Genomic DNA, 26311 nt, shown 5'->3' with positions numbered 1-26311 from the left:
TCGTGCTTTACTTATCCGGTCTCTTGAAATCACACCGGACCTCTTACTTATAAATAGCACCTCTTTCGTCCGGTTTTCGCACTTCTTACCGCGATCGCATTCTGCAGGTCGTGTTCGTCTCCAGGGTCAATCGTCTGAACAGAGTATCTCGCCTTTGTCAGTATACGATATCACCTCGGTTTCACGACACAATGCTTTATTGTCCGTTACACGGTGCCCACTCCTTTGTGCATCATGGATATTGGGCGTTCATCAGAGCCGTAGCGTCATCACCTTCAACGTGCTGCCTTTCTGCTTTAATTGAAGCAGCTTTTGAAGTTGGCGGCGCTGCGTTTCGTGCAGATCGCAGATATTCTACACTCTAGTTCGTACCTTGACTTGGTTGAACAACACGATATACGCACTGACCATGTACCCTTGATAGTCCTGCCATTTCTTTCACTCTTCACGGCACAGGAGAAAGGCAACACTACTGCAAAATGAAGATCGTCGTCGGAGCAGTAGCAGCATCACCTGCGAATGCTGTTTTCATCTTCAATTCAAGAGATCCTCGCAATTGGCGGCGCTGCATTTCGTGCAGATCGCAGAGCCACTCCCTATGTTCGTAACTTACCTTTGTTGGTCAAACTGATCACGTATCTTTGACAGTCTCTTCACCGTAGTGCCAAATGAGGATCATTAACAGCACGCGACATCGAGCATGCATCGGAGTCGCAGCGTAATCACCTATGATGATCCCTAAGTATTTCTTCTGGAGATCATCACAGGTGGCATCGCTGCGTTTCGTGTAGATCGCACAGTCACTCTCTATGTTCGTAACTTGCCTTTGTTGGACAAACTGATCACGTACCCTTGACAGTCTCTTCACCGTACTACCAAATGAGGATCAACAACACGCGACATCGAGCATGCATCGGAGTCGCAGCGTCATCACCTGTGATCATCCCCAGTTATATCTTTTGGAGATCATTACAGGTGACATCGCTGCATTTTGTGCAGATCGCAAAGTCGTTCGTCATTCTCTAGGTTCGTATCTTGCCTTTGATGGATCCAATACATGCACTGACCACATCGTTGACAGTCTATGCACCGTACTGCCAAATGAGGACCCCCGACATCGTCTGCTACTCAATATGCACTCCTTTAGGCAGCATGCGACACCGGGCGTTCATCAGAGTCGCAGCATCATCACCTTCGGAGTCAGCCCTTAATTATCTGGATGACTTTGCAGGTGGCGTCACTGCGTTTCGACCAGATCGCAAGGTTGCTCTTGGAACCTTCACTCTAGGGTTCGTACCTTTGCTTAATCGGATACTCGTTCGGACGCTGTTAATGTTCTCCCAGAAATTTTAATATTAATATGCTTTTCGGCAGTGCCTGAAATATTACATAATCGGAGACGCAGTCGTCATCATATCTGCCTGATGACTTCACGTTTGTGAATATGAAGATATCCTTGCAGGTGGTGACGCTGCGTTTCGAGCACATTTGAAATCGGATGTCGCTGATAGGGTTCTCGTTAATTATGTAATCAGTGGTTTGTCAGAAACTTTATCAGTAATCCTTTTGCCAGACTGAAATCAGAGTTTGCAGTATTGTCAGGTGTCGGGAGCTCCCCGGCTTCGTGAAACGTGAGGAGATCTCGGGTTGCAAGTGGGGACGCTGCGTTTCGAACAGATTGCGCCAAGTAACTTTGCCTGTTCGGACGCTGTCAAGGTAACCACGCTCCGAGGAGAGTTTGAACCAATCCTGAGCGATCCATTATATTGTATAACACTGCCACAGTACTAGTCTCGCACTATGCATAACCCTAGAAACACGTCGCTTCTCTCTTTGTTTTTAACTCACCCTGATAAAGCTAGGGTTCGTGCACTCCTCTCCCGTTTTGCTCAGGTTGACCTTTTTTGTCCCTGACACGACGAGACGCCCTCGAAGACCTCATAGCTTCACGTGTCCCCGTCATCGTCGGAGAAGCGCCCTCCGCAGATTCTCGTCACACTCGTGGCCGACAAGTGTTTGCCGATGGACAAATTGATAGGCTTGGATTGAGCCATCTGGGCAACACTCCTCCTGCAAAATCGTGTGCTGTGTTGTCTAAGCGGCGGAGACTCCGCGTGTTCGTAGAGGTACCACAGGCCCCACCCTCCTGGAAGTTGAAATCAATACGGCGACGCTCACTAGACTTTGGACCCAACGATAGCGACCTTATCCCACAGATTACCGCCATCAGGGATGATGAAGTGGGGGGTTGGCGCTATCAAGGATGAAGAAGCCGCCAATGATGCCAAAACCGAGGACGAAGAGGAAATTGACGAGCTTTTTGTGTCGCAGGAAAGGACATGATTTGTGTAAGCATCTCGAGCCTCCATTCAACCCTCACAAACCTCTCTTTAACCCTCGCAAGCCTCTCTCTTCAACCCTCGCAAGCCTCTCTTCAACCCTCGCAAACTTCCATTCAACCTCCATCACATCCTCGCGAGCCTCCCTTCCACGGCATGTACTAACCATTAGCATCTGCACACGTGATCATGTTGATTGAGTGTTGGTGTCGCGTGTTGCCTTCTATCTTACTTTTTGTCTTTACCGCTGTCTGAGATGCTCTTCCCCCCGCCTCACAAAGTCACATGCTCGAGTACAATACATTTTGCCTGGTATTCATGGTTACGAGATTAGGAGATGACGAGGATACATGGCCTGACAGAGAGGGATAACAAGTGTGTATTTTCTTCGTGGTTTGAATGTGTTCTTGTATCCCTTTCGCGTCCACGGCTTTTCCCCATGTTGTTAGTCACTGTCTCTGTACGCCTTTCATGCCAAATATATTGCCTTTCGCGCACTTGTATTGAGATTCAGCAAATTCCAACATGTATTGCAAAACATACAGATCAACTATTTTAAACAGCGAGGGCGCACGGCCTCGCGTGGTTGGTTCCTACCCTCGCAAGCCTCTGGGAGCACGGAGACAATACACAAAGGAAAAGGCATGTACCTCTTGCGGCAATTGCAGGGAGCCTCCGTGGAGAGGCATACCTCACAGGTGGGTTCCCTGCAACATAGAAACCCCACCTCATAGACCGTGGGACGGGTGCTTAAGTGCTGCCAAGGGTGATTGATTGCAGGGTGCGTGTGTTTGGATAAGTCAACAGAATGGGGTTGAGCCTGGTTGAGTGTCACTCACATCAAGTAGCGCGCTGTCGTAGTGTTCGCACCCCCGCGCAAAAATGGCCTTCAGTGTGAAGAGAAGGGCATATATTATGAATAGGCGGAAATAAAAGGTCTACAGAAAGTCGGTGGATGAATAGGAAGAGTCAGGGATATTGAACAGTGAGCTGACAGCGTAATGTCGTGCCAATGGTCAGTGCATCCAAGCCAAGGAAGAGCTTAGATTTCAGCTAAAGAGCAAGGCTGAAAGATGCGCACTGTCAACATATTAAGTCGAGCAGAATGGCAAGTGTGCTGAATCGGTCGTTTTGTGATGTGGTTGGTATCCTCCAAGTCTAATTGAAGTTTATGCTGACACTGGCATGTGTTCAAGTCACGGTGTTGGGTGACGGGTCCGACTGTCCATCATGCATCATGCATCATGTGAGGCATCTATACATTATATTCTGCAAGCTTAAAACGAGACGGACAAAATGCGTCGTAAGCGAACTTTTTACATGTCGTGCCGTTAACCATACTGCACCAACACGAACGGAGAAACACGACTCACTGTGGCTCAGCGCTCAGTCGTCGGTCACGGACGAACACTCATATATGTATACAGGCTACCGCGCCAGTGAGTCATGGGGTTAAATCCTGGATGAAAATTACTCATACTCACATTACCGGCTTCAGAAAGAATTGATGGCGTGCATACATCGCCATTGCAGCAATCTGCATCCGACTCGCAAAGGATGTTACATTCAACGTCAGCACTGACAGGCATGGACGCTGCCAATGCAACAACAGCGGCGAGGACGAAGGAGAGACGCATTGTTTGTGAGATATGATATCGGCTCTCGAAAATAAATCTGGAGGGGACAGTAGGAAGACAGCAGAACCTATCCACCTCAAATACCTCTTCAAACAGATGGCATTTGCAAATTGCAATATATTTGCAGATTTCCGACGGCTGTCTGTAAAAATCTGTCGTCAAGCATCGATTAGCTCGTTCTGTTATGGAAAGCGGGAGTGATCAGCTTCAGCTTCGCTAAGCGTGTTTGTTTGGCTATTACCTGTCACTGGCAGACCCCCAACCACTGCTTGAGAAAGCCAATGTTTTTAGTGATATATTCAAGATATATTGCTCGTCAAATTGAGCACTTTCTTGCATATGTACTCACCGACAATCTCCGTCTATCTAGTTATCGACGCCACGATTTTGAATTTCCCTAATGACAAGTTGAGTTGTGCGTCGACGTACGACCAAGGCGACATCGACATGCGCTACGACGAATACAACAACCGTCCCCTATAAGGGACCGTACTGGACAAATTGTTTTTTCGCTTTTGACTTTGCGAAACTTGACTTGAGCTTCCGCGTTACTATGGTGATGTTTTGATTTTTGATTTTGATGTTGTTAAGCTTGACTCACCAGACTTTGACGCACAGGACTTGTATCCACCCGGGCTTCCCGCTTCCGATAAACGTCACGAGCGCTTCCGTGCGCAGATTGCAAGAAGTTGACAATACCCCCGTCACCTACCGAGGACGACCGTGGCAGACGCCATCCGCCACGCCCTATGGTGCTGGTCCATCCGAGACACCGCTACGCACGCCACGCGGGGAGCCACTGACGACACGCCCGCGGTATGATATCGACTCAAGTCTAGACGACTTCCAGGCGCAGTATACCTCGGAAGACAACGCTAGCTTTACACAGAATATGGATGAGGAGAATCGGAAGCGCAAGGAGAGGTAGGGCTGGGCATGGGAGGCACAGAGGAGAGTTGAAGAGCAGCGGGATAGGATGATTGAGTAGGGCGAGGATCTTGCCGACAAAAAATCGGTGCAGCTGATGCTGTAGTCGCTCTTGCCAGGGCGGGTGCTACCGAGGCCTTCGAACCCACTTTCATCGACTCTGGTCTCTACGCAGCTCCCATTCTTCTGCTCATCCGAGAACATTAGAAGGTTATCCCTCCTGGCTCTCAAAGAGGCCGCCTGCACCGGCATCCTCTGTAGGAGTGTTCGAGCCCCCCTCACCCGAGGCGTTCTGCCCAGGCTAGCGCTAATCCGCTCATGGCCTTCTACCACATTCTTGAACAAACATTCTACGACTTCAATGCTGTATCTATAATCTTGCAGTATGTTTCTATCTCTTTAAGAATTATTAAGCGCTGTCTGATTTTATTATTCTGCAGGATCACCAGGTTTTCCAATCCTTGCGCACCAGGCGTGCCAGGTTCGGGCTAGAATTGGGCACTCGGTGCTGCAGCGTACATAGCTTGCCGGTTGGCTTGGATTACCATGGTTTTTGTGCTCTACGACTTCGAGCTCTTATCCAATCACAATCTTATCACGGACGAAGAATGCTTGGGCGCATGCTCCATGGCCAACTTTGCATTTGTTCCTCAGCTATTCTCATCCTTTTACGAAGTATTACAATGACAATATCTAAATTATAGCCGCTGTCCGAGTTGCGCAGGTCCGTGTGTTGTTCAGGCTGCCTCGTCAATTTGGCGTGTACCCGCGACCTCTTGCATACGTTGAATGGTTTACCCCGTTCAGAGAGCCAGACGAGTCGTCTGGTCTGCGTCTAATATCTCGTTCAACGCGTCACTTGCGACGGAATTCGGCCGTGATTCATGTTGACGAGATTATTCGTCCATGTCACCTCATACCCAAGATGGGTCAATTGGTCAATCCTACGTGGACGAGCGCGAATGTGTATGAGTTGGCGAGTGAATTTTACTTAAATCCATTCATTGACCTCGAGACTTTTTGTATGTCCACTACGAGTACTTAGATTGATTTAGAATAGGACTATTGGCTACTACAGTGAATACATCTACTCCCAGCGCCTCCCGTAGCTCTACATAGCCCCGTATTCAACTACATATCACTACAGTGACTATGTAGCAATATGTAGCCGTCACTGGAACTACACCGATATTTGTTTTTTCCTGATGTCCCTCCGACGCCATCTCACAACTTATGAATCCACCGCTAGCTATCTCGGACCATGTCAAACACAGATTCAGACACTCTCATCACTATTTCTTCCTCGTCCGATTCGGGTGGTGACGTCTCGAAAGACCTGACGCAGGCGGAATCCTCCACACCTCACAAAGAGATTGAAGCTCTTCTCCCAGAACTTCCTAACGACTGGAAGCCGCCTGTCCAGCCCATCGCTCAGTTCTTTTTCAATAAACTTTGCTTGTTCACTGTCGACAAGCCCGATCTCGAGGAATTTTGGCAGGAGGTCAGACAAGAGGACAACTGGTATAATTGTGTCATGCGCGTGCACGATTTGAAGTCGCGCAATATCCCTGTGGTGTCCACCATTAATCCCTACTGTTCTATCTTGCAAGACTGACGCCTCCGCTGTCTTATTGTAGCACTTCTACGCTTCCATAGCATATGCGTTTACCATGCACATGCTATGGCTGTTATCAAACCCGCAGACCTTACATCCAAAGCAAACTACATAGCGCTGTCTTACCTGTCGAAGCCGTTGCTGCTCGTCGCGCCACTTCGCCAAATGTACTTTGTTTTGCTCCTGCACAATGAGAAGAAGTTGCAGCAGATTATGACCCGGGTAGGGAATTTCCTAGAGCGTAGTGGGCTTTCATTGACCCCAAACCTAGCAACCGGGCAAGATGGTGGTCTTGACTTACCTCACTCTCTTTCGCATGATGTATTTTTCTTTCCCTTTAGCTTGTGCGTCTCTGGCTCTGTACGTGTACCTCTTCGGCCTGAGAGTTCCACGCTGACCGTTTTGATATCTTATCCAGTGCATTTTCATTTTATAGCGTTTACAGGGGCGAATCCGGTGAACTACTGGATGTCTATTGTGGGGGCCTGCACGCTAGCCCCGTTCTTGGACGCCGTTTTCAAGAGGAACGTGCGGGCGATGATCTTGAGAGGTGTGCTGGCTGTCGTAATGTGGTTTGGAATCGCCTTGGGTCACTTCCAGCGCAATTGTAATGACGATTAATCAGGCTCCTTTAAGCAGTACGCGTCCCGCCCCACAGATAAACTTCTTGATCATTTTTATACATGACTCTTTTTGCACGCCTTGATACAGACCTTTTTGGCGCATCGAGTCCAGTGTGAGGCATCTACAAATGTTTTCTGCGGTGGTGGTACTCTTTGAACGCCGTTTTCAGTATGATGACATGTTGCGTCTCTAACAACGGTTACACAAACGTTCTAGAGACTCTTGCAGTTGGCGTCGTTGCTTCGAGCAGATCGCAGGATCGCTCTATGACACTTTACTCTCAAGGTTCTCAGTACCTTGGCTTAGTTGAATAACCCTTCAGACGCCGCTGCTAATGCTCTCCCAGAATAATTAATATTCTGCCTGAAGTATTAACCGGAGTCGGAGTGTCATCGCCTGGGGATCCAGCGTTGAAACGCGAGAGAGTAGAGTAGGGTGAGTTCAAAATGAGTTTCATAGCTTCGATTGGCTGACATGTGTTCAGTCCGACTGTGGGAGGCTTCATATTCTATAGCCTTACAAGGTGGAGAAAACAATGCGTCGTCAGTCCTTCAGTCATATGTTATGTATTCAAGTGTTTGGGCTGTTCCTCTATTCCAAGGTCTTCATTGCTCGGCAGCAGTGAATTTGTTTCAAAGGAAGCACTCTTCAACGAACATCAACCACACTGCACCAATATGAGAGCAGAAACACGACTCACTGTAGCTCATGATCACTGGGCTATATACACATAAACACGTATTCAGCCTACCACGCCGGTAAGTCGTGGAATTGAATCTTGGGTGAAAACTACTTACACCATTCTTATCTGAATATTCGTACTGTTGCTGGCATGTACTGCCTGCACAGCAATCTGCGTCTGAGCCGCAAAAGAGGGCACAGCTGCTGTCAGAACTGATAGCCTTAGATGCTGCCAAAGCGGCAAATTGAGCGGCGAGGATGATGGCGAAATGCATTATTTGTGAGATGTGATATATGATCTCAAAAAGATATCTGAAGGAGGTAGTGATTTGTGCAGAACCTATCAAGAACCTATCCACCTTAAATACCTCTTCAAATGCATAGCATTTTCCACGCCAGCAGATTGCCAACAGACCCCAAGTTTGACTTGATTTGTTTCCAATAATCTATGCACCTGGCCCTGACCTACGCACCATCGTAATCCCTTGGTATCACCGAGCACCTAGATACTCCGCACGGCATATCCTCAGTATTATCGGGGGAAGAAGCGCCAGCGCAACTCTGGATGAACACATCTTCTCGGAGAAATGTTCTAATTCTTACGTATACTCCGGGTCACTCTGTGGAGGACTTGATCGTTACGCACCTTGGCATGATTGTAAGGAGACATTGCCCTATGCCAGGATGGTAAGTTGGAGCGTATTCGAGCCGTTGGGACGCCACCTATGGCAAACACCCACCAACAAACCAGCGTGTATGGTGCGTCTCAGCCACAAGTTGATTTGCGTCCATAAGCAGAAGGGCACGACAATCCAAAGTTCTTGTGCATAAATAGCAATAATGCCAGAACCAGTTGATTGTCGATCTGAATATACAAATACCTCGTTCCTATTTTAGCATCTGGACTTGGGCAAGACTTGGGTTCCATTCGTCCCGATTTATGATTCGGCGTCGAGGGTGATTCAACGGATAGTTGGTGTGCTGATACTTGTATCCACCGTCTAGCTTCAAATATGAGCGTTCTCCTGGGTTCCATACATTCTCAATTTATACAACAAATTCAAGAATACACTGATCTAATAAAAATCCAATAAAATCTAATGTTACTGCGAAAACCATGGCCAGCGGTCTAAGGGCTGATCTGTTCGCGAAGGAGGACTTCCCGCTGTGGCGATCGACATGTGACGACATAGGGGAACGGCTTGGGATGTCTGAAGAAGTAGAGGAAGCTTGTCAGTGCTCATCCTGGGTGCGACGAACGATGCTTACGCAGTCAAGCCACCCTCCCACTTGGGAACATAATCAATCTCTTTCCCATTCGCATCTCTAGGCCTGGAAATAGTCACAGTCGCCAGAATCTGGACGACTGCAGCCCACAACAGATTGTCAGCGTAGACGCGCCCAGGACAAGCGCTATATATACCAAGCGTGTAAGCGACGGGTTTGCCAAAGAAAGAGGCGTTCGCCAGGATGGAGTCACATACCGTCTCCCGAACCCGAAGTTCCCGTACATGAAGCTGCTGGCCAGTCGAGAATTGGGAGATACTTCTCCATCTGGGAGGAGGTGACGCTCTGGTTCAAAGGTTTCAGGATCTTCGCATGCACGCGACATTGCCCTACAGAGTTGAATTAGGCGACTCGTAGTTTTATGGTCATCGAGACGTACCATGCGTTGAACTTGACGATCGACCCTACAGGTTTGATGAATGAAAATTACTTCACAAAGTCACTCTGATCACTCACCTTTGGGTATGTAGTGACCTTCGAATACATCGTCCTCGGTCAAGTAGTGAGGGACACCTGTTAAATGTTTCATTGCTGTTATGAATGAAGAACCTGTGGTTACGAACCCATCGGTACGGAGGGATGCCAGCGCAATGATTCGCAGATAAGGGCCTCGATGTAAGGGAGAGAATCTCGGTCCTCGTAGGTCGGCAGCCTGTCAGCGCCGACGACACGATCGATCTCCTCTTGAGCCTTGCGTTGTTTGTCGCCAAAGAGGAACATGGTCAAGACGAAAATTTGCAAGGTAGCAGCGTTCTGTTGATCGGAGGTATGTCAAGTTCAAACGTAGGTCGCATATTGTACTTACGTTCTCCGTTGCAGCTAGTGGACGACGTGCGTAAGTCCCAGTTCGAAGTGAAAGCAAATAAAAAGTACTGACCAAGGTGGATCGTCGCAGCAGCATTCTTCAAGGTGAGGTCAGACCTCTTTGAATCCTTGCGACCACTCAGAACATCAACCATCGCTGAAGGTGTTTCCGTTCCTTGTTCCTGTTCAAGATGTTAGAATGGCAGGCACGACGACATCCACGACGACATACCAGCTCTTTGTTGAGGAACGCATAGGGAATGTCCGTGACAGCTGCTGCCAATTTCCTGCAGTACGAAGTGCGGATCATGAAACCTGGAATGTATTCCACTAGTGGAGCATCGAATACTCAAGTTAGCCTCGCTCAGAATACAAAATGAAACAACTGACGGAACGGGACCTTCTGTATGAGTGCAGCTTTCTCAGGCGACAATCTTCCGGTCACTGATGTGGCCAAGTCTTGAGCTGCGTTGACGACCGCATCACCCTGCTCTGCATGGTACCCATATGTTACGACGAGCGCTGTAGAAGCAGCAAACCTGTAGTGGATACTCAGCCCCCTTCTTTAAAAAAGCCTGTTACATACGTCTTGAGAAATTTACCGAGATCCTCAGGAGCTACACCGTCCAGGAGGCTCAGCGCGAGTGAATATGACTTGCTCATGAAAAGATCTTGGTATTTCTGAATAGAGCCAGCACGTAGAGCTTGCTGAAGAATTGCTCTGTTTCATTAATCGTCGTTAATGTTCGAGCCAACACTAAGAGTGTCTCTGACTTACCTGTGTGCTCGCCATTCTGAGCCGTAAGGAGTGGTAGCAGTATGAAAATCCACACCGAACCTAGATAGATAGACTCAGATATAACCCTGTGCACCTGATCGACAGAAATATAGTCTTACCGCTTGATAATTGGGAACGGAGGACGGGATGCATATATAGCAGACCGTTGACCTTCCGATAGAGCCCTGACAGCTCTTTCGGTATTGACCAAGATCACGTCGTCTCCCAGTATCCTGGAATAGACGATTTCGCCTGTGACACATCAGGAGTGCCGCTGGTGGGTTGAATGGATTACCCACCATACTGATTTGCCCAGTCTGTGTATGTGAGGTGCGGCGCGTTAAAGTCTATCTTCAGGGCGCTGCCAATGATGGGTAGGCCGGAAGGGCCTGGAGGATAGGGATGGGTGGTCTCCTTGCGTCGAGATCGTAATAAAGTCAAGCCCGTAAGTGCAGCCACGACACCAAGTACTGGCATGACAGGAAACTTGAGCTCATAGTACGATGCCATCGACAAGAGTGAGATGGAAGGATAGTGGTATTAGCAGAAAATCAAGGTCCGGATACTTATGAGCCCCTTGAAGCGAGTACTAACACTAGTGCGTTCAACTTGAAGGTCACTTTGTACGTTAATGTCTTTCTTGAGAACGGCACCAAGAGCTCTAGCTCAGTGATTGCTTCGGAAAGAGTACTTGGTATTATGATCAGAAACGGGCCCTAGATCTTCCTGCACCAAACTCAGATCTGATACACGCACTTTTTCGGGATGGCGGCCGCATCGTGTTTCAATGACCATGAAGCTGTCAAGGTTCAATACACCGACTCGGTTTCGAGCGTTTCTCGTCTCCGAACAAGAACAGCAGAAGTACTGCAGTAGGCGCGTCGTTCAATATAGGGTCAATGGTTTAACGCTGATTTCCCGGGTATTGGAAGTACTGTGCCGGTGGTGCGGTCTATAAATATATATCGGGTACGCGGATCTGCATGACTCACTGCTGCCCAGACTGTAAGTTCATGGCTACTTGTCAGCCCCTGTAGATACTTCAAGCGATTCACACTAGTACTTACTGGCGCAAATGCATGTCGGAAATTCTTCTCCCCCGCTCACAACCGCGTGCTACCACTAGTCCACTATAACTCTGTTTGGCGTCCTACCACTGGGTGCGCGAAACAATAAACCATCCTTCATAACCAGTCGTTGTGACCTGAGTATCGGTGGCCTTGAATATTGAATACCGGATGCTGGTAGGTTCCTCAGAGCCTCTGACTCTGAGACTATATGAATTAAGATGTCGCTGAAATGTGAATTTATGTCTCGACTCTCGAACGAGGGATGCGTTGGCGGAAACATTGCTTGAAGAATAACAACACTGGAAACGGAATAGAGTGGATTTTGAAAGTCGGTTCAAATTAAAGTTAACTTCAAATTACTAGGAGAGGGAGTCCGAAAGACGAGTTGAAGCGCCAAGGTTGACGAGGATGCAGCAGGTTTCGTGGACACGTGACTGATAGCCAATGACGTTTCTCCGATTAATGTCACTGTGGTCCTAATTTTTTGCCGCATCCCTAGTGTGGGACATTCTTTAACATTGTTACGTGCCGCCATGTGCATCATCTACGGGCTGGATGCTTCTTCTTCGACATTCTAACCCTCGAAACATATTATTGCGCATGGATTTGGTCCCGAGTAGAATACCCCATCACCGCTAAGTAGCTTGAACCTTGAGCAACTACTAACATTGGAAGGAAGATTTGACATGATTCAAATCATTGCGGCCTCTCGCGGTGAACTTGGGAATGTTTTGTATTAGGTTTCTCCCCGAGTTGCCGATCGCGGTCAGTGACTTCGAAGTTTCGACTCGACAAGTTTTATATGAGATGAGTTTTCAAATTCAAACAACCTGGAAATCGCCCAATTTCGCCAATGTCCCATACATCCCACTTCCTTCACCTCCCGGACGATGTTCTTGCATATCTGCTCGACTTCGCGCCTATGAATGACCTCGAGAGTGTCTCTAAGGTAGCTGCACTCATATTTCCCTATTCACGCGTCTTACCATATCACAGACATGTAACCCACTCAGAGCTATATGTGGAATAGTTCGTGCTCCATACCTCCACGAGCTCAAGCAGGAGGGTCTAGAGTACAACGCCACGTCCGCCTCGCCTACTGTGTCCTTTCCGCAGGCGTTGGCTTCCCTCAGGTGCAGAGAAAACAGATGGAGGACGATGCGTCCAATCATGTCATCCTGCCGTGCAACCTTGAACGACAGCGACTTCACTAGCTACTATCAGAAGGTAGCTTTGTACGTGTCTAGACAGGTTGTGTCAACTGTTGTCCATGGGGACACGTCGGAACGCGCAACTTACCATGGCCAAGCTGGCGAGGTTACTAGCCTGCATGCCGCTGACGTACCGCAGGACCTTCTTGTTCTTTTGCGGACGCACATTGGGTGGGTGGTGATCTTGTCGTCTTACCTGTAGTTGAAAACATTGACCAAAGTCTCTTCAGAACTAATATGTCGTATCTCTCCTTCCTCTCCTTGAGAGAGATGTCTCCGCATTCCGAAGCCGCTAGTCCAACGCGTGTCCTCGTCACTAGCATAAGTCCCATGGGATATTTTGCTACTCCTCTCAATGCCTGTGGTCTAAGAATACTTGGTCCATGGTGTGCGATTCTAACGACGGGGCCGCATTCCAACGTCCTCATGCTTTGCAACTGGAAGACTGGTGCATCATTTAAATTGGTAAGCAGATGTCTTCTGGCCGGAACAATGAATTTAACTAACACGTCATAAGGCGGGGATTCTTTCCGACAGGGTTGACGATTTTAATTTTATGAATGATCGTGCCCTTGCCGTCATTCATGGAGCATCCAACCCTTCTCGCCTAATACTGCGCCTTTACGACGTCATTTTCCCAAGCCAGCTCTGTCCATCTGGTCTCGTCGCACTCCGATTGTCTTTGCAATTACCTCGCATTGAAGCCCGTGTATCCATATCTCCCAGTCGCCTTCTGCTCCCAAGGACACTGCAGGAACAAAGTCTCCGACCCCATCAGCGCCCATGCGAGGTCTTTCCCCCGAATAGCGGAATCATGGCTCTGTCGATACCCCTTGCAACAGGTGGCGGGAAAGCTCGACTGGACATTGCTATCGATGTCTCCATGCTGCTTTCCGTCGTTCGTGGCAACAATGCCGCTGACTGCCCATTGCTCTGGAGCGAGTGGGGTCCCAAGATGTCGCGCGTTTTCTTGATTAACGAAGCCCTTCGTGCGACAGGCGATGTAGAGCCTCTGCAAGATGTCGAAGGCTACAGAGTGGCCTACTCCACCAACGCAGATGTCCAGGATACATGCATTGGAGTTTCTGAGGAACTTTCTTGCCCTGCAGCTTTCGTTCTAGACTTCAGTCCTGCGAGTGTTCGATGGGCTCGAGGGGAGGTTGAGGCACGTCGTGGAATGCGTGGCGCTTTGGTAACAGAAGCGAGCGTTCTACGACCGGGGCGCCTGCTTGCAGAGGAGGTCGTCAGCTACCTACCATATACTCGAACCATGCTCGATGGTTACCTACCCCAACACCAAATTCGGCTTTCGCGGGATGAAGTCGTCTATCCTGTAGGTTCATGTGCCACATCATTTTGTTCGTGTGGCTTACGGGCACTTTGTGACAGGTTAATCCGTTGCAAGGACCTCCGCTGCCTAATTTACATAATGTTTACAGCTTCGCTTGATACGATACTGGAATTGCTGCTCAAAGCCATCTGCGACGCCTACTTAACCAGTATTTTAATCGTTTTTCATCCTAGCACTATCTATCGCATACTAATCTTTGATACCTTATAACCTTTGATACCTTTGATATCCCTGATTGCTACATTTGCACATCAACTTGGGTCTTCCATCGCTTTTGGCGCATCATCACCACCTCTCTTCACAAATTCCTGTCATATACCATTAATAACCTCATCCTGTGCCCTGTGAACCTGCTAGGAAGAACTGGCACTATCACACCCTATAATCAATTCTGTGTTCAAACATCTATTGGACTGAACAGGCCTTGCATGAGAGCTCTAACTCAGTTTCGGAAATGGTATGCATTACGCTCAGAAATGGGCGCAGACCTGTACTCAGATAAATCACACGCACTTTTCGGGGTAGTGGCCCATGATCGGGAGCAGTCAAGGTTCAGCACATTAAGTTGTGTTTCTTGTCTCCGAACAAGAAAGAAGGGCAGTGGTGCAAGCTCGAGCTACTAGTACATAACGTTCAATACTTACCCGGGTATTGGGCGTACTGTGCCGATAAATGGCCTATATATAAAATGTCGAATACGTGGATCTTCCATTAACCTAAAACTGATGCCTCTTTTTGGGTCATAATGCAGGGTTCCTCGGGATATGCACGGCAGCCGTGGAGTCGCCTTCCGGTATATTCGTAGTATGCGCCCCCCGCTCTCCCAACCAAACTGAATGTACATGGCCTGCGAATGAAGATCAATCTGACATCAGACAACCCCTATAAATAATTCAAGCGATTTACACTAGTACTTACTGGCGTAAATCGATGTCGGTACCCAATTGCAAAGTTCTGTCGTGTCCAGCTTCTAGAATATAGATTGGGTTCTTGTGAGACTGTATGAGTTGAGACGCGGATGAAATGTCAGTTTAAGTATACCTCGAACGGGAAGTGCGTTGGCAGAACATGTATGTAATTTCAAAACACGAATGGAAACGCGTTGGAGACCACCGATCTTCGACAACAATGCAACTACAATATCTCTAGCGTCCTGACGTCCATCATGTCGTCAACAGCAGTCATGTCCCTGATTTGTGCGATAATATTGCGATCGGAGGCAATTCTCTTGTACTCCCCACCACGCTGCTGCGCCAGCAGGAGTGCACTAAAAGGCTGACCAAGGTGCATGATCAACCTCAATGCTCGCGAGTGCGACTCCGAATCAACCGGCTCATGTTCTGCAGCAGAAACGCTTTGCGAATGGTCTGGCAGAGACGAGGGCGTGGACAATGGTACAGACCAGGATGGAGACCAGCACGATGACCAAGCCTCCGTGGTCTTATTATCGGCAAAGTCAGGCAACCCGAGGTCATAGCGGTTCCACGGGCGGACGAGCAGAAATGTCTGCTGCGTGGGTCTTGCTCGTGAGAATTGAAATAGTCTATTTTCCGTGTCGATCAACAAATCTTGAAGGCCGTCTGCTTTGACATTATAAGTGGAACACGTCAGTTCCTGACCTTGACCATTCCTCCGTCTGATTTCTGTGACGGGAAATGCGATGCACGGCAGTTGGAGTCTGAAGTTCGCGAAACGGGGGGCGCTGAGATTGTCAAGGAAGGTATAAAGTTTCAAAGCTGATTCCACAGGCACAGTTTGTCGCAGCATGGAGATGGATGACTGCATTTCGTCTTCGGATAGGGATGGTAGCAGGCATGGAGGAGCTTCGTACGAGGAAATGTCAGCTGGGAGACAGCTATTGAACTCGGATGATTTTCCAACCCAGTCCAGGGCGGTGATGTCACCTGAGCGAGCGACAATCTCCTGTAAGAGCCGACCGAGCGCATTTTGCTTCATCTCACCGTAGATTACGGGGAGATGGACGCCGAAAATACCAAACAATGAGTATACAATGTCTTCCTGCAACGTCGTGACGCGCGTAGACGCCCATTGGAGCTTCTCTCGGGCGTTTGTCATGCCCGGACGGAAGGCGACCAGGGCATGAGCATCTATACCTGTCGAATCTTCCAACTCCTGCATGATGGTTATAGACTCCTTGTGGTTGGGAGAGTGGTTGTTGAGATATGGGGTCCAATCTGCTTTGTAGAAGAGAACTACGGTAGGAGCGAGGAATTCCTGAATAGTCCATCCTCGCGTGTTCCAAACACTGCTCGCTAGTGCGCCTGATTTTGCCCAAGGCGGGACATCCAATAGGTAGACGATGGTAAGAGCTGACTGGCGATACCAGACAAACATGGAGTTGACTGATCGTTGAACCTCAACATTGTTGTTTTGGTCAATGCAGCACGTATCGCTCCATGCCCAGCGATAGCCTGCATCATGAGCAATTTTGCAGAACATCTGCAACTTCACAGTAGTCCCGACGGGATCCAAATCATACACGACCTTGTCCTTGATCTCGTGCAGGAGCAACTCCTTGCTTTCCCACCTATGTGATAACATGGCCCAGCTGAAGTACTTCGCGACCGCGTCTTGAATTGGCTCTGTTTGGAGGCGCGCATCTGTCATCCATGAAAATAGAAGTTCCCTGTACTCTGTGCCTTCCATGAAGGCGTTTATTTGAGTCTCTCGATCGCACAAACGCCCGGTGGAGGTGTTGAGTAGACGAAGAGGGGCATTTTCCAGGTGAGCGTGGATAGCCCTTCCAATAGCATCTACTGCTTCAGATCTTAAATACTGCTGACGCAACTCTGGAGAAAGAGTTGATCATCTTCACGTCGACGCATGGCTTATCTGTCTTACTTTGGATATGTGCATCGGGGGGATCATCCAACTTGCTGAGCATGGCTGTGATGACCTCGATTGCTTCATCATAGCGTTGTGCCCCCTGAAGTGCTGCATACTTCAGTTCATACCCAAGAGAAGATGAAGGTTTCAGCTCAATAACCTATGCATAGGCATCATTAACTCGAGTGCTCGAACAGATGAAGGCTATTGTCCGCACCTTCTCCGCATCGTGAAGGGCCTCCGCATAGAGCTTTCGTCCCAACTTCGCCTTGCCACGGTGCGCAAAGAGGAAATGGGACGAGGAATCCAGCTCAATCGCTGCAGAATACAGGTCAAAAGCCATCTCGTAAATATCCGCGGCAACGGCCTCATCTGCCTTTGCGACACACCGCGCAGTACAGTCTTGCTTGAAGGCTAATCGGCACCAAAGTGAGTATCATGTGCAAGTTATCCCAATTCCGAAGGCCTCACCCGTAGACCATTCGAGGCAGCTGCCCTTTTTAGGTTCGCCAAGCATGCTCATCATATATCGAAGAGATTCGGCCGCTTCGGGGAGTCGGTCTGCACGAAGGAAGGCTTCGCACCGTCTTTGATGAATAGTTTGCTGTATAGAGTCGAAGTCCCAGCCGAAGAGCTGTTCAGCACGCATCATCCATAAGTAGAAGTTTCCTCGACGGCTTCGTAAGGACGCACCAGCGCGAAGATCTCCAATCTAGGTTCCAAAGGCATTTTGAGTGAGAACAAGCCGGTTGTGGTAGTAACATCGGCCGTAAGTTGATCAGCGGCTTCGCTGTACTGCTCATTGTCGAAGGCAATCATCGCAAGCTGCACACGTAGATACGACTGAGAAGTGTTAAGAATGAGAAAAATCATGACGTCTGACATAAAGCTCACGTTGACCACGCTGCACGGAAATGTATCTGAGTGCTGGTAAGCGCCGATGAGATCGTGAACTCGCCGCATCGCCTCATCGTGGCAACTGGCATTGAAAAGTGCAACAGCCTGGAAAGAATGGCATTGAATTCTTAGTATGACAAACCAACTATTAAAAACAGTGAACAGAGTACCTTGATCAATAGTAAAAGATCGATGCTAATCGGATTCGAGTCGTGTTCCGAAAATATGAAAGCAAGATCGAAAGCTTCCATCGCGTCCCAAAGCTGCTGGTTGCCGCAGAGGGCGATGCCCTTGGAAATGTACCCCCATAACGAGGGCTGTACAGCAATTGACTATGCAACAAAGCTGTGGTCGATGGTGTTATGATATGTAGAGTGTCTGACCTTGACTGCGTCTTGAAGCGCATCATCCCACTCAAAATTTCGCGCCCTTACAAGTGAGCGAATGGCATAGGAATCGTTGCCTCCGCCATCTTCGTCGATCTCTTGGGTCAGTAACTCTTCCGCCGTATGGAGGTCCCCGGCAATGCATGCATCCCAGACAGTCGCTAAGGTTTCGTCAGTTTCCGAGGGATGGCTGCTTTGACCGTCGTGACAGTGCAGCTGTGCGTCGCCACGTAGCATGATGTGCATGAATAACATATGGGGCAATGGTAGGTGAGAGCATACCTGCGTGTCACTGAATGTGAAGAGTGGCTGTTGCTGTGCCGCTTCACCGTCCCTCATCCTTCCCTCCGCCTTGCGTTGCTCAAGTAGACGGTCTCCGATAGACCACAGTCGGACTTTCCCAACATGGTCTCCACTCACGGGCACTTCTCCATGGGGAGAAATTGCGACACGTTCAACCTCCGTGGTGCGTTGACCTGTCTGATGGTGTGTCTTTGTGCTCCACAGCCCCACCGTATCGTCGCCTGAGGGGGTGGTAATGAAGGAATTATCAGAATATTTGGCGAGCGTGTCGATGTAGTTAGGGGGATGACCGACTGGCTCTCCGCTAGATGACTCCCAAGATGTGATTGTGCGGTCAGATGATGCAGATGCAGTAGCACGCCACTCGTGTCCGACCTCGATCCTTATCTTTACGGATTGATAGTTATCGTCAGCATTGCCATGATAATCGACTCCAAGCTGTACAATATCACCATCTTTAAGGTGATATGGTTTACTCTCAGAGCCTGCAGGACTTAGGCGGAGATGATTGAGGAAAGTGCCTGATGTTGATTTTGTGTCTTTGATGTAAAAGTTGCCGTTGTCGCTCCAAATCTCTGCATGAGTTCGTGAGACTACTTTGCTTTTGAAAGCTAGTTTGTTTGTGTCTGAGCGATCTGTGAAGCGGCCGATGCGGAGGGGGGTGTCACCGTCTCTGAGGTCGCAGGAGACGGGTTCGAAACGGAGGGCACGGCGGGAATCAAGGTGGGGGACTAGGCGGATACGATTGGTTGGGGGGATATTGTTGGAGAAGGTGGTGGGGCGAAGGAGGGGTTGTGTGGTGGGCATGTTAGTAAGAATTATTAGGCGTTGTAATTCTCTGATGCATGGAGGCTGTGAGCTGCTACAACGCCGTAGTTCGAGGCAAAGCTGAGGTCCCTTGATAGAGTCACGATTTCCGGCGCTTCAACAGTCAAATATTCATGCTCACCTGTGCATGTGAGACGTTTCCTCCAGCTTTCTAAACCGTTCGTGCAGTTGATCCATGCTTACTAATTAACCGGTCACTTAAAATTATGCCGGACTTGTCTCGATTGAAGGTTTTCCTGGTTTTCCTTTCTGCAATGGATCCGGACGGCCACAGAGTTGACTGTCGTTCAGTAATCGTATGTCTTAAACTTTCAAGTTCCTCCGTTGAACAAAAATGTATGAATCGTTCTTCATCTCATTTTTCCTCCCTTAGAACCCAATCAACTTCCGCTTTTTCAAAGTTGCATTATCAACATGCTCATCTCAGGGCATCATCATAGGTCTATCGGAAGATTCACTTCACATAGTGCGAAATCATCACGTCGCCTTCACCCATGTACGACACCAGTTGATCTAATTGGTTATCGGTGCGAGTGCCTTGGTTTTTGATTTCGAACAAAGTTTACATCCCTACCTGACGCCATCCAGCTGAGTCTGCACCAGAATCGACACCGCAAGATCTACTCGACAGATGCACAGTTCATCTATCCTTACCAGTTTATCCCTCCCACTGCAGAAGAACCGTGACTTATGCAAACACCACTGCCGGAGGTGCGTCATCAGTCCAATTAGAACTTATTGTAGACCGGTGCGCCCGATATCTTAAGTGGTCTGACATACTTTTGGCCGTGCATGATATCGGGCGTTCATCAGATTCGAAAAGTCATCACCTGCATTAGCGTCTGGTACTCAACACACTTTAGAAACAAACGGTCTTTGCTGCTTCTCCGTAAGACCGAACGCCACGGTGCCATCAAAGGTCAAGATCTCTTTGCGGTGTTAACGACTGTTCTGGGGTTGTAGTTGGTTAATAAATATGTCTGTACCCAACTCAAGACTAGCAAACGCACTCGGGGGCGAGGGGGACTCGCCTGGAAAAAAAAGTGGCATCGGATATCCGGATGCACATGAAGCTTGATGAGCTCCACCTGCATTTATTCTATTTGTTCTCAAATTGGGATCTGCTCCATACAGATACTCGAGTCTTACTAGGGCCATATGACAGGACTCCGCGGAACAAATGACGGCTAACAACAACAATAATCTCGCCTACACTTCCTATTTCTAGGAAATTTTGGCGCGGACCTGTCTACCGTTTGTCGCTTCCATTCAAATGCACGACCCGACGTCAGAAGAAGCGAGCCATTAATTAGTTCCATGATTATTGATTCTGCTACGGTAAAAACATGAAACGACAGTGATCGAATAGATAAATAATACAGCCGTCTAAGGGCTGGTCTGTTCGCGAAGGAGCGCTTCCCGCTTTGGCGATCGACAGGTGACGACATAGGGGAATGGTTTCGGGTGTCTGATCAGTAAAGGAAGTATGTGAGCTCACATACTATGGATGACGGATAATACTCACGCAGTCAAGCCACCCTCCCACTTGGGAACATAATCAATCTCTTTCCCATTTGAATCTCTAGGCCTGGAAATAGTCACAGTCGCCAGGATCTGGACGACTGCAGCCCACAACAGATTGTCGGCGTAGACACGCCCAGGACAAGCGCTGCATATACCAAGCGTGTTAGCGACGGGTTTGCGAAAGAGGAATTCGTCAGGATGGAACCACATACCGTCTCCCGAACCCGAAGTTCCCGTACATAAAACTGCTGGCTAGTCGAGAATTTGGAGATACTTCTCCATCTGGGAGGAGATGACGCTCTGGTTTGAAGGTTTCGGGATCCTCGCATGCACGCGACATTGCCCTACGGTGATAAATTAGATGACTCAAAGTTTCATGGTCATCAACTCTAAGGGACGTACCAAGCGTTAAACTTGACGATCGACCCTGCAGGTTTGATAAGTCAAATTGCTTCACAAAGTCAATCTGATCACTCACCCTTGGGCATGTAGTGGCCTTCGAATACATCGTCCTCGGTCAAGTAGTGAGGGACACCTGTTAAACGTTTCATCGCTGGTATGAATGAAGAACCTGTGGTTACTAACCCATCGGTACAGAGGGATGCCAGCGCAACGATTCGCAGATAAGGGCCTCGATGTATGGCATAGAATCTCGGTCCTCGTAGGTTGGCAGCCTGTCAGCGCCGACGACACGATCGATCTCCTCTTGAGCCTTGCGCTGTTTGTCGCCAAAGAGGAACATGGTCAAGACGAAGATTTGTAAGGTAGCCGCATTCTGTTGATCGGAGGTAAGTAAAGTTACACCATGTGTTGTATGTCAGTCACTCACGTTCTCTGTTGCAGCTAGTGGACGACGTGGGTGAGTCTCACTTTAAAGCGAAGAAAAAGGAACAATCACTGACCAAGGTGCATCGTCGCGGCGGCATTCTTCAAGGTGAGGTCAGACCTCTTTGAATCCTCACGACCGCTCAGCACATCAACCATCGCTGAAGGTTTTTCCGTTCCTTGATCCTTTCATGATGTTATAATGGGAGATACCGATACATCTACAAGGACATACCAGTGCTTTGTTTAGGAACGCGTAGGGAATGTCTGTGACGTCTGCTGCCAATTTCCTGCAGTACGAAGTGCGGATCATGAAACCTGGAATGTATTCCACTAGTGGAGCATTGAACACTCAAGTTAGCCTCGCTCAGACTACAAAATGAAGCAACTGACGGAACGGGACCTTCTGTATCAGCGCAGCTTTTTCGGGTGACAATCGTCCGGTCACTGACGTTGCCAAATCTTGAGCTGCATTGACAACCGCATCACCCTTCTCCGCATGGTATCCATACGTTACTACGAGCGCCGTAGAAGCAGCGAACCTGTAATGGATACTCAGCCTCTTTTTTTTTCAAAAAAAGAAAAAGCCTGTTACATACGTCTTGAGAAATTTACCAAGATGCTCGGGAGCCACACCGTCCAGGAGGCTCAGCGCGAGTGAATATGACTTGCTCATGAAAACATCTTTGTATTTCTGAACAGATCCGGAACGTAGAGCTTGCTGAAGAATGGCTCTGTTTCATCAAGCGTCGTTAACGTTCGAACCAATACTAAGAGTGAAGTCAGACCAACCTGTGTGCCCGCCATTCTGATCCATATGGCGTGGTAGCAGTATGAAAATCTACACCAAACCTAGACAGATAGAGTTAGATATAACCCTTTACACCTGATCAACAGGAATACAGTTTTACCGTTTGATAATTGGGAACGGAGGACGGGATGCATATATAGCAGACCGTTGACCTTCCGATAGAGCCCTGACGGCTCTTTCGGTATTGACCAAGATCACGTCGTCTCCCAGTATTCTGGTATAGACGATTTCGCCTGTGAAAAGTCAGTACCGCAGCTGGTGAGTTGAACAAATCACCCACCATACTGCTTCGCCCAGTCCGTGTATGTGAGGTGCGGTGCGCTAAAGTCTATCTTCAGGGCGCTGCCAATGACAGGCAGGCCGGAAGGACCTGGAGGATAGGGATGAGTAGTCTCCTTACGTCGAGGTCGCAATAAAGTCAAGCCCGTAAGTGCAGCCACGACACCAAGCACCGGCAGGATGGGAAACTTGAATTCGTTGAACGACGCCATCGACGAGAGGAAGGGGACTGGTTGCATACAATCAATGTTAGAAATTTTATAAGCCCCCTACGATGTACATGTCAGCACCAATTTGCTTCAGTTAGAGGTCACTGGTACGTTAACGCTTTACTCAAAGGAGCTAGCCCGATTCAAGGAAAGGATATTATTACGGGCCCGGATCTCCCTGACCGAACTCAGATCCGTTCATCTTATTCGGGACAGCGACAATGGCGGTTCGAACAGTTGACCAGTATCGTTTGGTTTTCGAGGATTTTGGCGTGTCTGGTTTGCGGACAAGATAGCTCTGCGGCAAAAGTTCAGTGGTGCTCTTGGTGAGAAAGATGGCCTACCGTCTTATATATACCATTACATGACATATCCATTTTTTTCGTCGCTAATTAAAGCAATACAAAAGTCATCCACGTAAAGGGAACGCCGCATCCCATAGGCTGACTGACTGTCACCGCATGGGTGCACCTTTCAATGTCGCTTACACCCGCTGTTATTCGGACGGGCCCGAATGTTGTTGAGATGCGGCCTTCCATTTGAACTGAAGATTGTGTTTGGTAAGTGATTTACTTCGACGCGGAAAGGAGATTTTACATAGGGTGATTGGCCGAGGGCCTTGATATTTCACTTCGCAAAAACACTCCACCGACAAACTGTTCTTCCACCTCGTCGCCGGCATCGATCGCGTATCCTTCCAACGCCAAAAATTCACAATACTAATCGCTGGAGTTTTCCTTGTGGTTTGGCAGCCGAATGGTGGCGGAGGGCACCGCGAGGCGCAAACGCAAATTTCACATTTTAATCTCCGCAACTTATTTGAAATGAACACACTAGTACTTGCTAGCGCTTCTGACTTAGTCAATTAACTTGATCGCTGACGGACATCGGACCCACTGTCGCCTATCCACTAGTAATATTTGGCAAACGCTCAGTTCAATTCAATCATACCCACAGAGCGGGGAACGCTCACCAGGTTTCTCCACCGACCAATCATGGCAGCCTCAATGCCAATCTAAAAATTTGACCCAACCTTTTATATAAGATGACCTCTCGATCCAACATACGCTGCACGTCGCCCAATGTCGCTAATGTCCTATACATCCCATTTCCTTCACCTCCCTGACGATGTTCTTGCATATCTGCTCGACTTCACGCCTATGAATGACCTCGAGAGTGTCTCTAAGACATGTAACCAACTCAGAGTTATATGTGGAGTAGTTCGTGCCCCGTACCTCCACGAGCTCAAGCTGGAGGGTCTGGAGTATAATGCTGCATCCGCATCGCCTACAGTGTCATTTCCGCAGGCGTTGGCTTCCCTCCGGTGTAGAGAAAACAGATGGAGGACGATGCGTCCAATCATGTCATCCTGCCGTGCAACCTTGAATGACACTGACTTCACTAGCTACTATCAGAAGGTAGCTCTGTACGTGTCTAGCCAGGTTGTGTCAACTGTTGTCCATGGGGACACGTCGGAACGCGCAACTTACCATGGCCAAGCTGGCGAGGTTACTCGCCTACATGCCGCTGACGTACCGCAGGACCTTCTTGTTCTTTTGCGGACACACATTGGGTGAGTAGTCATGTCGTCTTAACTGAGATTGAATAGCACTAACCAACCTTATTCAGAACCAATATGTCGTATCTCTCCTTTCTCTCCTTGAGAGAGATGTCTCCGCATTCTGCAGCCGCTAGTCCAACGCGTGTCCTCATCACCAGCATGAGTCTCATAGGATATTTCGCTACTCCGCTCGATGCTCGTGGTCTAAGAATACTTGGTCCCTGGTGTGCGATCCTGACGACGGAACCACATTCCAATGTGCTCTTGCTTTGCAATTGGAAGACCGGCGCATTATGTAAATTGGTAAGCGCGCGTTCTCTCGACCCGGACAATTAAAATAACTAACACGTCATAAGGCGGGGATTCATTCCGACAAGGTTGACGATTTTAACTTTATGAATGATCGTACCCTTGCCGTCATTCATAGAGCATCCAACCCTTCTCACCTAATACTGCGCCTTTACGACGTCATTTTCCCAAGCCAGCTCTGTTCATTTGGTCTCGTCACACTCCGATTGTCTTTGCAGTTACCTCGCATTGAAGCCCATGTATTCATATCCCCTAGTCGCCTTATGCTCCCAAGAGCGCTTCAGGAGCAAGTTCTGCAACCCCATCAGCGCCCATGCGAGGTCTTTCCCCCGAACAGCGGAATCATGGCTCTGTCGACACCCCTTGCGACGGGTGGTGAGAAAGCTCGACTGGACATTGCTATCGATGTCTCAATGTTGCTTTCCATCATTCATGGCGATAATGCCGCTGACTGTGCGTTGCCCTGGAGCGAGTGGGGTCCTAAGGTGTCGCGCGTTTTCTTGATCAACGAAGCCCTTCGTGCGACAGGTGATGTAGAGCCTCTGCAAGATGTCGAAGGTTACAGAGTAGCCTACTCCACCAACGTAGATGTCCAGGATACCTGCATTGGAATTTCCGAGGAGCATTCTCGTCCTGCGGCTTTCGTTCTGGACTTCAGTCCTGCGAGTGTTCGATGGGCTCGAGGGGAAGACAAGGCACGTCGTGGAATGCGTGGTGCTTTGGTTACAGAAGCAAATGTTCTAAGACCGGGGCGCCTGCTTGCAGAGGAGGTCGTCAGCTCCCTGCCTTATACCCGAACCATACTCGCTGGTTACCTACCCCAACACCAAATTCGGCTTTTGCGGGATGAAGTTGTCTTTCCTGTAGGTTCATTTATGCTCATCTTTCTGTTCGAGTGGCTTACGCGCCCTTTTTCTTTTTGATAGGTTAATCTGCTGCAAGGACCTCCGCTACCTAATCTTCATAATGTTTACAGCTTCGCGTGAGACACTATGCTGGAATTGCTGCTCCTGACACGAGAAATAATTTGTGACGACTACTTACCAGCTTTTTAATCGGTTTCTATCTCCGCTTGCTATCGCATACTAATACTTGATACCTTCAAACATTCGATACCACTGTTTGCTGCATTTACACCCAGTCTATAACAATACATACTATTCCTAATGAAAGTACGCAGCATTGCGTATTAACGTCTTTCCCTGCGA

The 26311-nt window shown here is 48.7% G+C and overlaps 8 protein-coding genes across 8 annotated transcripts; 5 read left to right on the top strand and 3 right to left on the bottom strand.

Moving 5' to 3' along the window:
• Positions 1–3756: 3756 nt before the first annotated feature.
• DEU56DRAFT_752411 (uncharacterized protein) lies at positions 3757–4904 on the top strand (the record flags this gene model as incomplete). The annotated part of the gene is made up of 5 exons (XM_041349632.1): positions 3757–3778; positions 3838–3981; positions 4347–4391; positions 4517–4532; positions 4595–4904. The coding sequence occupies 5 exons, from the start codon at positions 3757–3759 to the stop codon at positions 4902–4904; spliced, it is 537 nt and encodes a 178-aa protein (XP_041213297.1).
• A 771-nt stretch (positions 4905–5675) lies between these two features.
• DEU56DRAFT_688354 (uncharacterized protein) lies at positions 5676–5837 on the top strand (the record flags this gene model as incomplete). Its single annotated transcript, XM_041347055.1, has 1 exon — positions 5676–5837. A coding segment is annotated over one exon (162 nt), but the record flags the coding sequence as incomplete, so codon positions are not given.
• Positions 5838–6164: 327 nt separating this feature from the next.
• DEU56DRAFT_908360 (uncharacterized protein) lies at positions 6165–7129 on the top strand (the record flags this gene model as incomplete). The annotated part of the gene is made up of 4 exons (XM_041356989.1): positions 6165–6498; positions 6541–6740; positions 6790–6878; positions 6937–7129. The coding sequence occupies 4 exons, from the start codon at positions 6165–6167 to the stop codon at positions 7127–7129; spliced, it is 816 nt and encodes a 271-aa protein (XP_041213295.1).
• Positions 7130–8850: 1721 nt separating this feature from the next.
• On the bottom strand, positions 8851–11307 carry DEU56DRAFT_554769 (cytochrome P450). The gene is made up of 13 exons (XM_041346782.1): positions 10992–11307; positions 10812–10944; positions 10693–10752; positions 10501–10635; positions 10305–10453; positions 10147–10244; positions 9988–10096; positions 9916–9929; positions 9674–9863; positions 9567–9623; positions 9490–9514; positions 9308–9439; positions 8851–9236 (listed from the first exon to the last, which is right to left on the bottom strand). The coding sequence occupies exons 1-13, from the start codon at positions 11200–11202 to the stop codon at positions 9089–9091; spliced, it is 1461 nt and encodes a 486-aa protein (XP_041213294.1). The 5' UTR covers positions 11203–11307; the 3' UTR covers positions 8851–9088.
• Positions 11308–12272: 965 nt separating this feature from the next.
• Positions 12273–14721, top strand: DEU56DRAFT_554736 (uncharacterized protein). Its single transcript, XM_041346781.1, has 5 exons — positions 12273–12711; positions 12759–13144; positions 13204–13438; positions 13491–14306; positions 14363–14721. The coding sequence occupies exons 1-5, from the start codon at positions 12616–12618 to the stop codon at positions 14420–14422; spliced, it is 1593 nt and encodes a 530-aa protein (XP_041213293.1). The 5' UTR covers positions 12273–12615; the 3' UTR covers positions 14423–14721.
• Positions 14722–15458: 737 nt separating this feature from the next.
• Positions 15459–19564, bottom strand: DEU56DRAFT_908357 (uncharacterized protein; the record flags this gene model as incomplete). Its single annotated transcript, XM_041356988.1, has 9 exons — positions 15459–17134; positions 17187–17331; positions 17389–17585; positions 17643–17805; positions 17865–18014; positions 18066–18173; positions 18239–18400; positions 18452–18670; positions 18737–19564. 9 exons carry the CDS (start codon positions 19562–19564, stop codon positions 15459–15461), a joined length of 3648 nt encoding a protein of 1215 aa, XP_041213292.1.
• A 1303-nt stretch (positions 19565–20867) lies between these two features.
• On the bottom strand, positions 20868–23236 carry DEU56DRAFT_960468 (cytochrome P450; the record flags this gene model as incomplete). The annotated part of the gene is made up of 14 exons (XM_041359319.1): positions 20868–21053; positions 21111–21254; positions 21322–21453; positions 21512–21536; positions 21588–21644; positions 21695–21884; positions 21939–21952; positions 22012–22120; positions 22170–22267; positions 22328–22476; positions 22534–22668; positions 22727–22786; positions 22846–22978; positions 23026–23236. The coding sequence occupies 14 exons, from the start codon at positions 23234–23236 to the stop codon at positions 20972–20974; spliced, it is 1539 nt and encodes a 512-aa protein (XP_041213291.1). The 3' UTR covers positions 20868–20971.
• An 857-nt stretch (positions 23237–24093) lies between these two features.
• DEU56DRAFT_554560 (uncharacterized protein) lies at positions 24094–26266 on the top strand. The gene is made up of 3 exons (XM_041346780.1): positions 24094–24806; positions 24863–25097; positions 25151–26266. Exons 1-3 carry the CDS (start codon positions 24316–24318, stop codon positions 26024–26026), a joined length of 1602 nt encoding a protein of 533 aa, XP_041213290.1. The 5' UTR covers positions 24094–24315; the 3' UTR covers positions 26027–26266.
• The last annotated feature ends 45 nt before the right edge of the window (positions 26267–26311 follow it).

Source organism: Suillus clintonianus, assembly GCF_016758775.1.
Source record: "Suillus clintonianus strain FC179 chromosome Unknown DEU56scaffold_8, whole genome shotgun sequence".
Lineage (NCBI taxonomy): Eukaryota > Fungi > Basidiomycota > Agaricomycetes > Boletales > Suillaceae > Suillus > Suillus clintonianus.
Note: the sequence above shows the minus strand (reverse complement) of the source record. Positions and strands in the feature narration are given on the sequence as shown.

Coding starts and splice junctions, on each gene's coding strand:
- DEU56DRAFT_554736 (XM_041346781.1), top strand. CDS start 12,616: ATGTCCCATACATCCCACTTCCTTCACCTCCCGGACGATGTTCTTGCA. Junction 12,712..12,758: donor ACCTCGAGAGTGTCTCTAAG/GTAGCTGCACTC, acceptor ACCATATCACAG/ACATGTAACCCACTCAGAGC. Junction 14,307..14,362: donor GGGATGAAGTCGTCTATCCT/GTAGGTTCATGT, acceptor ACTTTGTGACAG/GTTAATCCGTTGCAAGGACC.
- DEU56DRAFT_554560 (XM_041346780.1), top strand. CDS start 24,316: ATGTCGCTAATGTCCTATACATCCCATTTCCTTCACCTCCCTGACGAT. Junction 24,807..24,862: donor CTTTTGCGGACACACATTGG/GTGAGTAGTCAT, acceptor AACCTTATTCAG/AACCAATATGTCGTATCTCT. Junction 25,098..25,150: donor CCGGCGCATTATGTAAATTG/GTAAGCGCGCGT, acceptor ACACGTCATAAG/GCGGGGATTCATTCCGACAA.
- DEU56DRAFT_554769 (XM_041346782.1), bottom strand. CDS start 11,202: ATGGCATCGTACTATGAGCTCAAGTTTCCTGTCATGCCAGTACTTGGT. Junction 9,624..9,673: donor GCATCCCTCCGTACCGATGG/GTTCGTAACCAC, acceptor AACATTTAACAG/GTGTCCCTCACTACTTGACC. Junction 9,237..9,307: donor AACTTCGGGTTCGGGAGACG/GTATGTGACTCC, acceptor TGGTATATATAG/CGCTTGTCCTGGGCGCGTCT.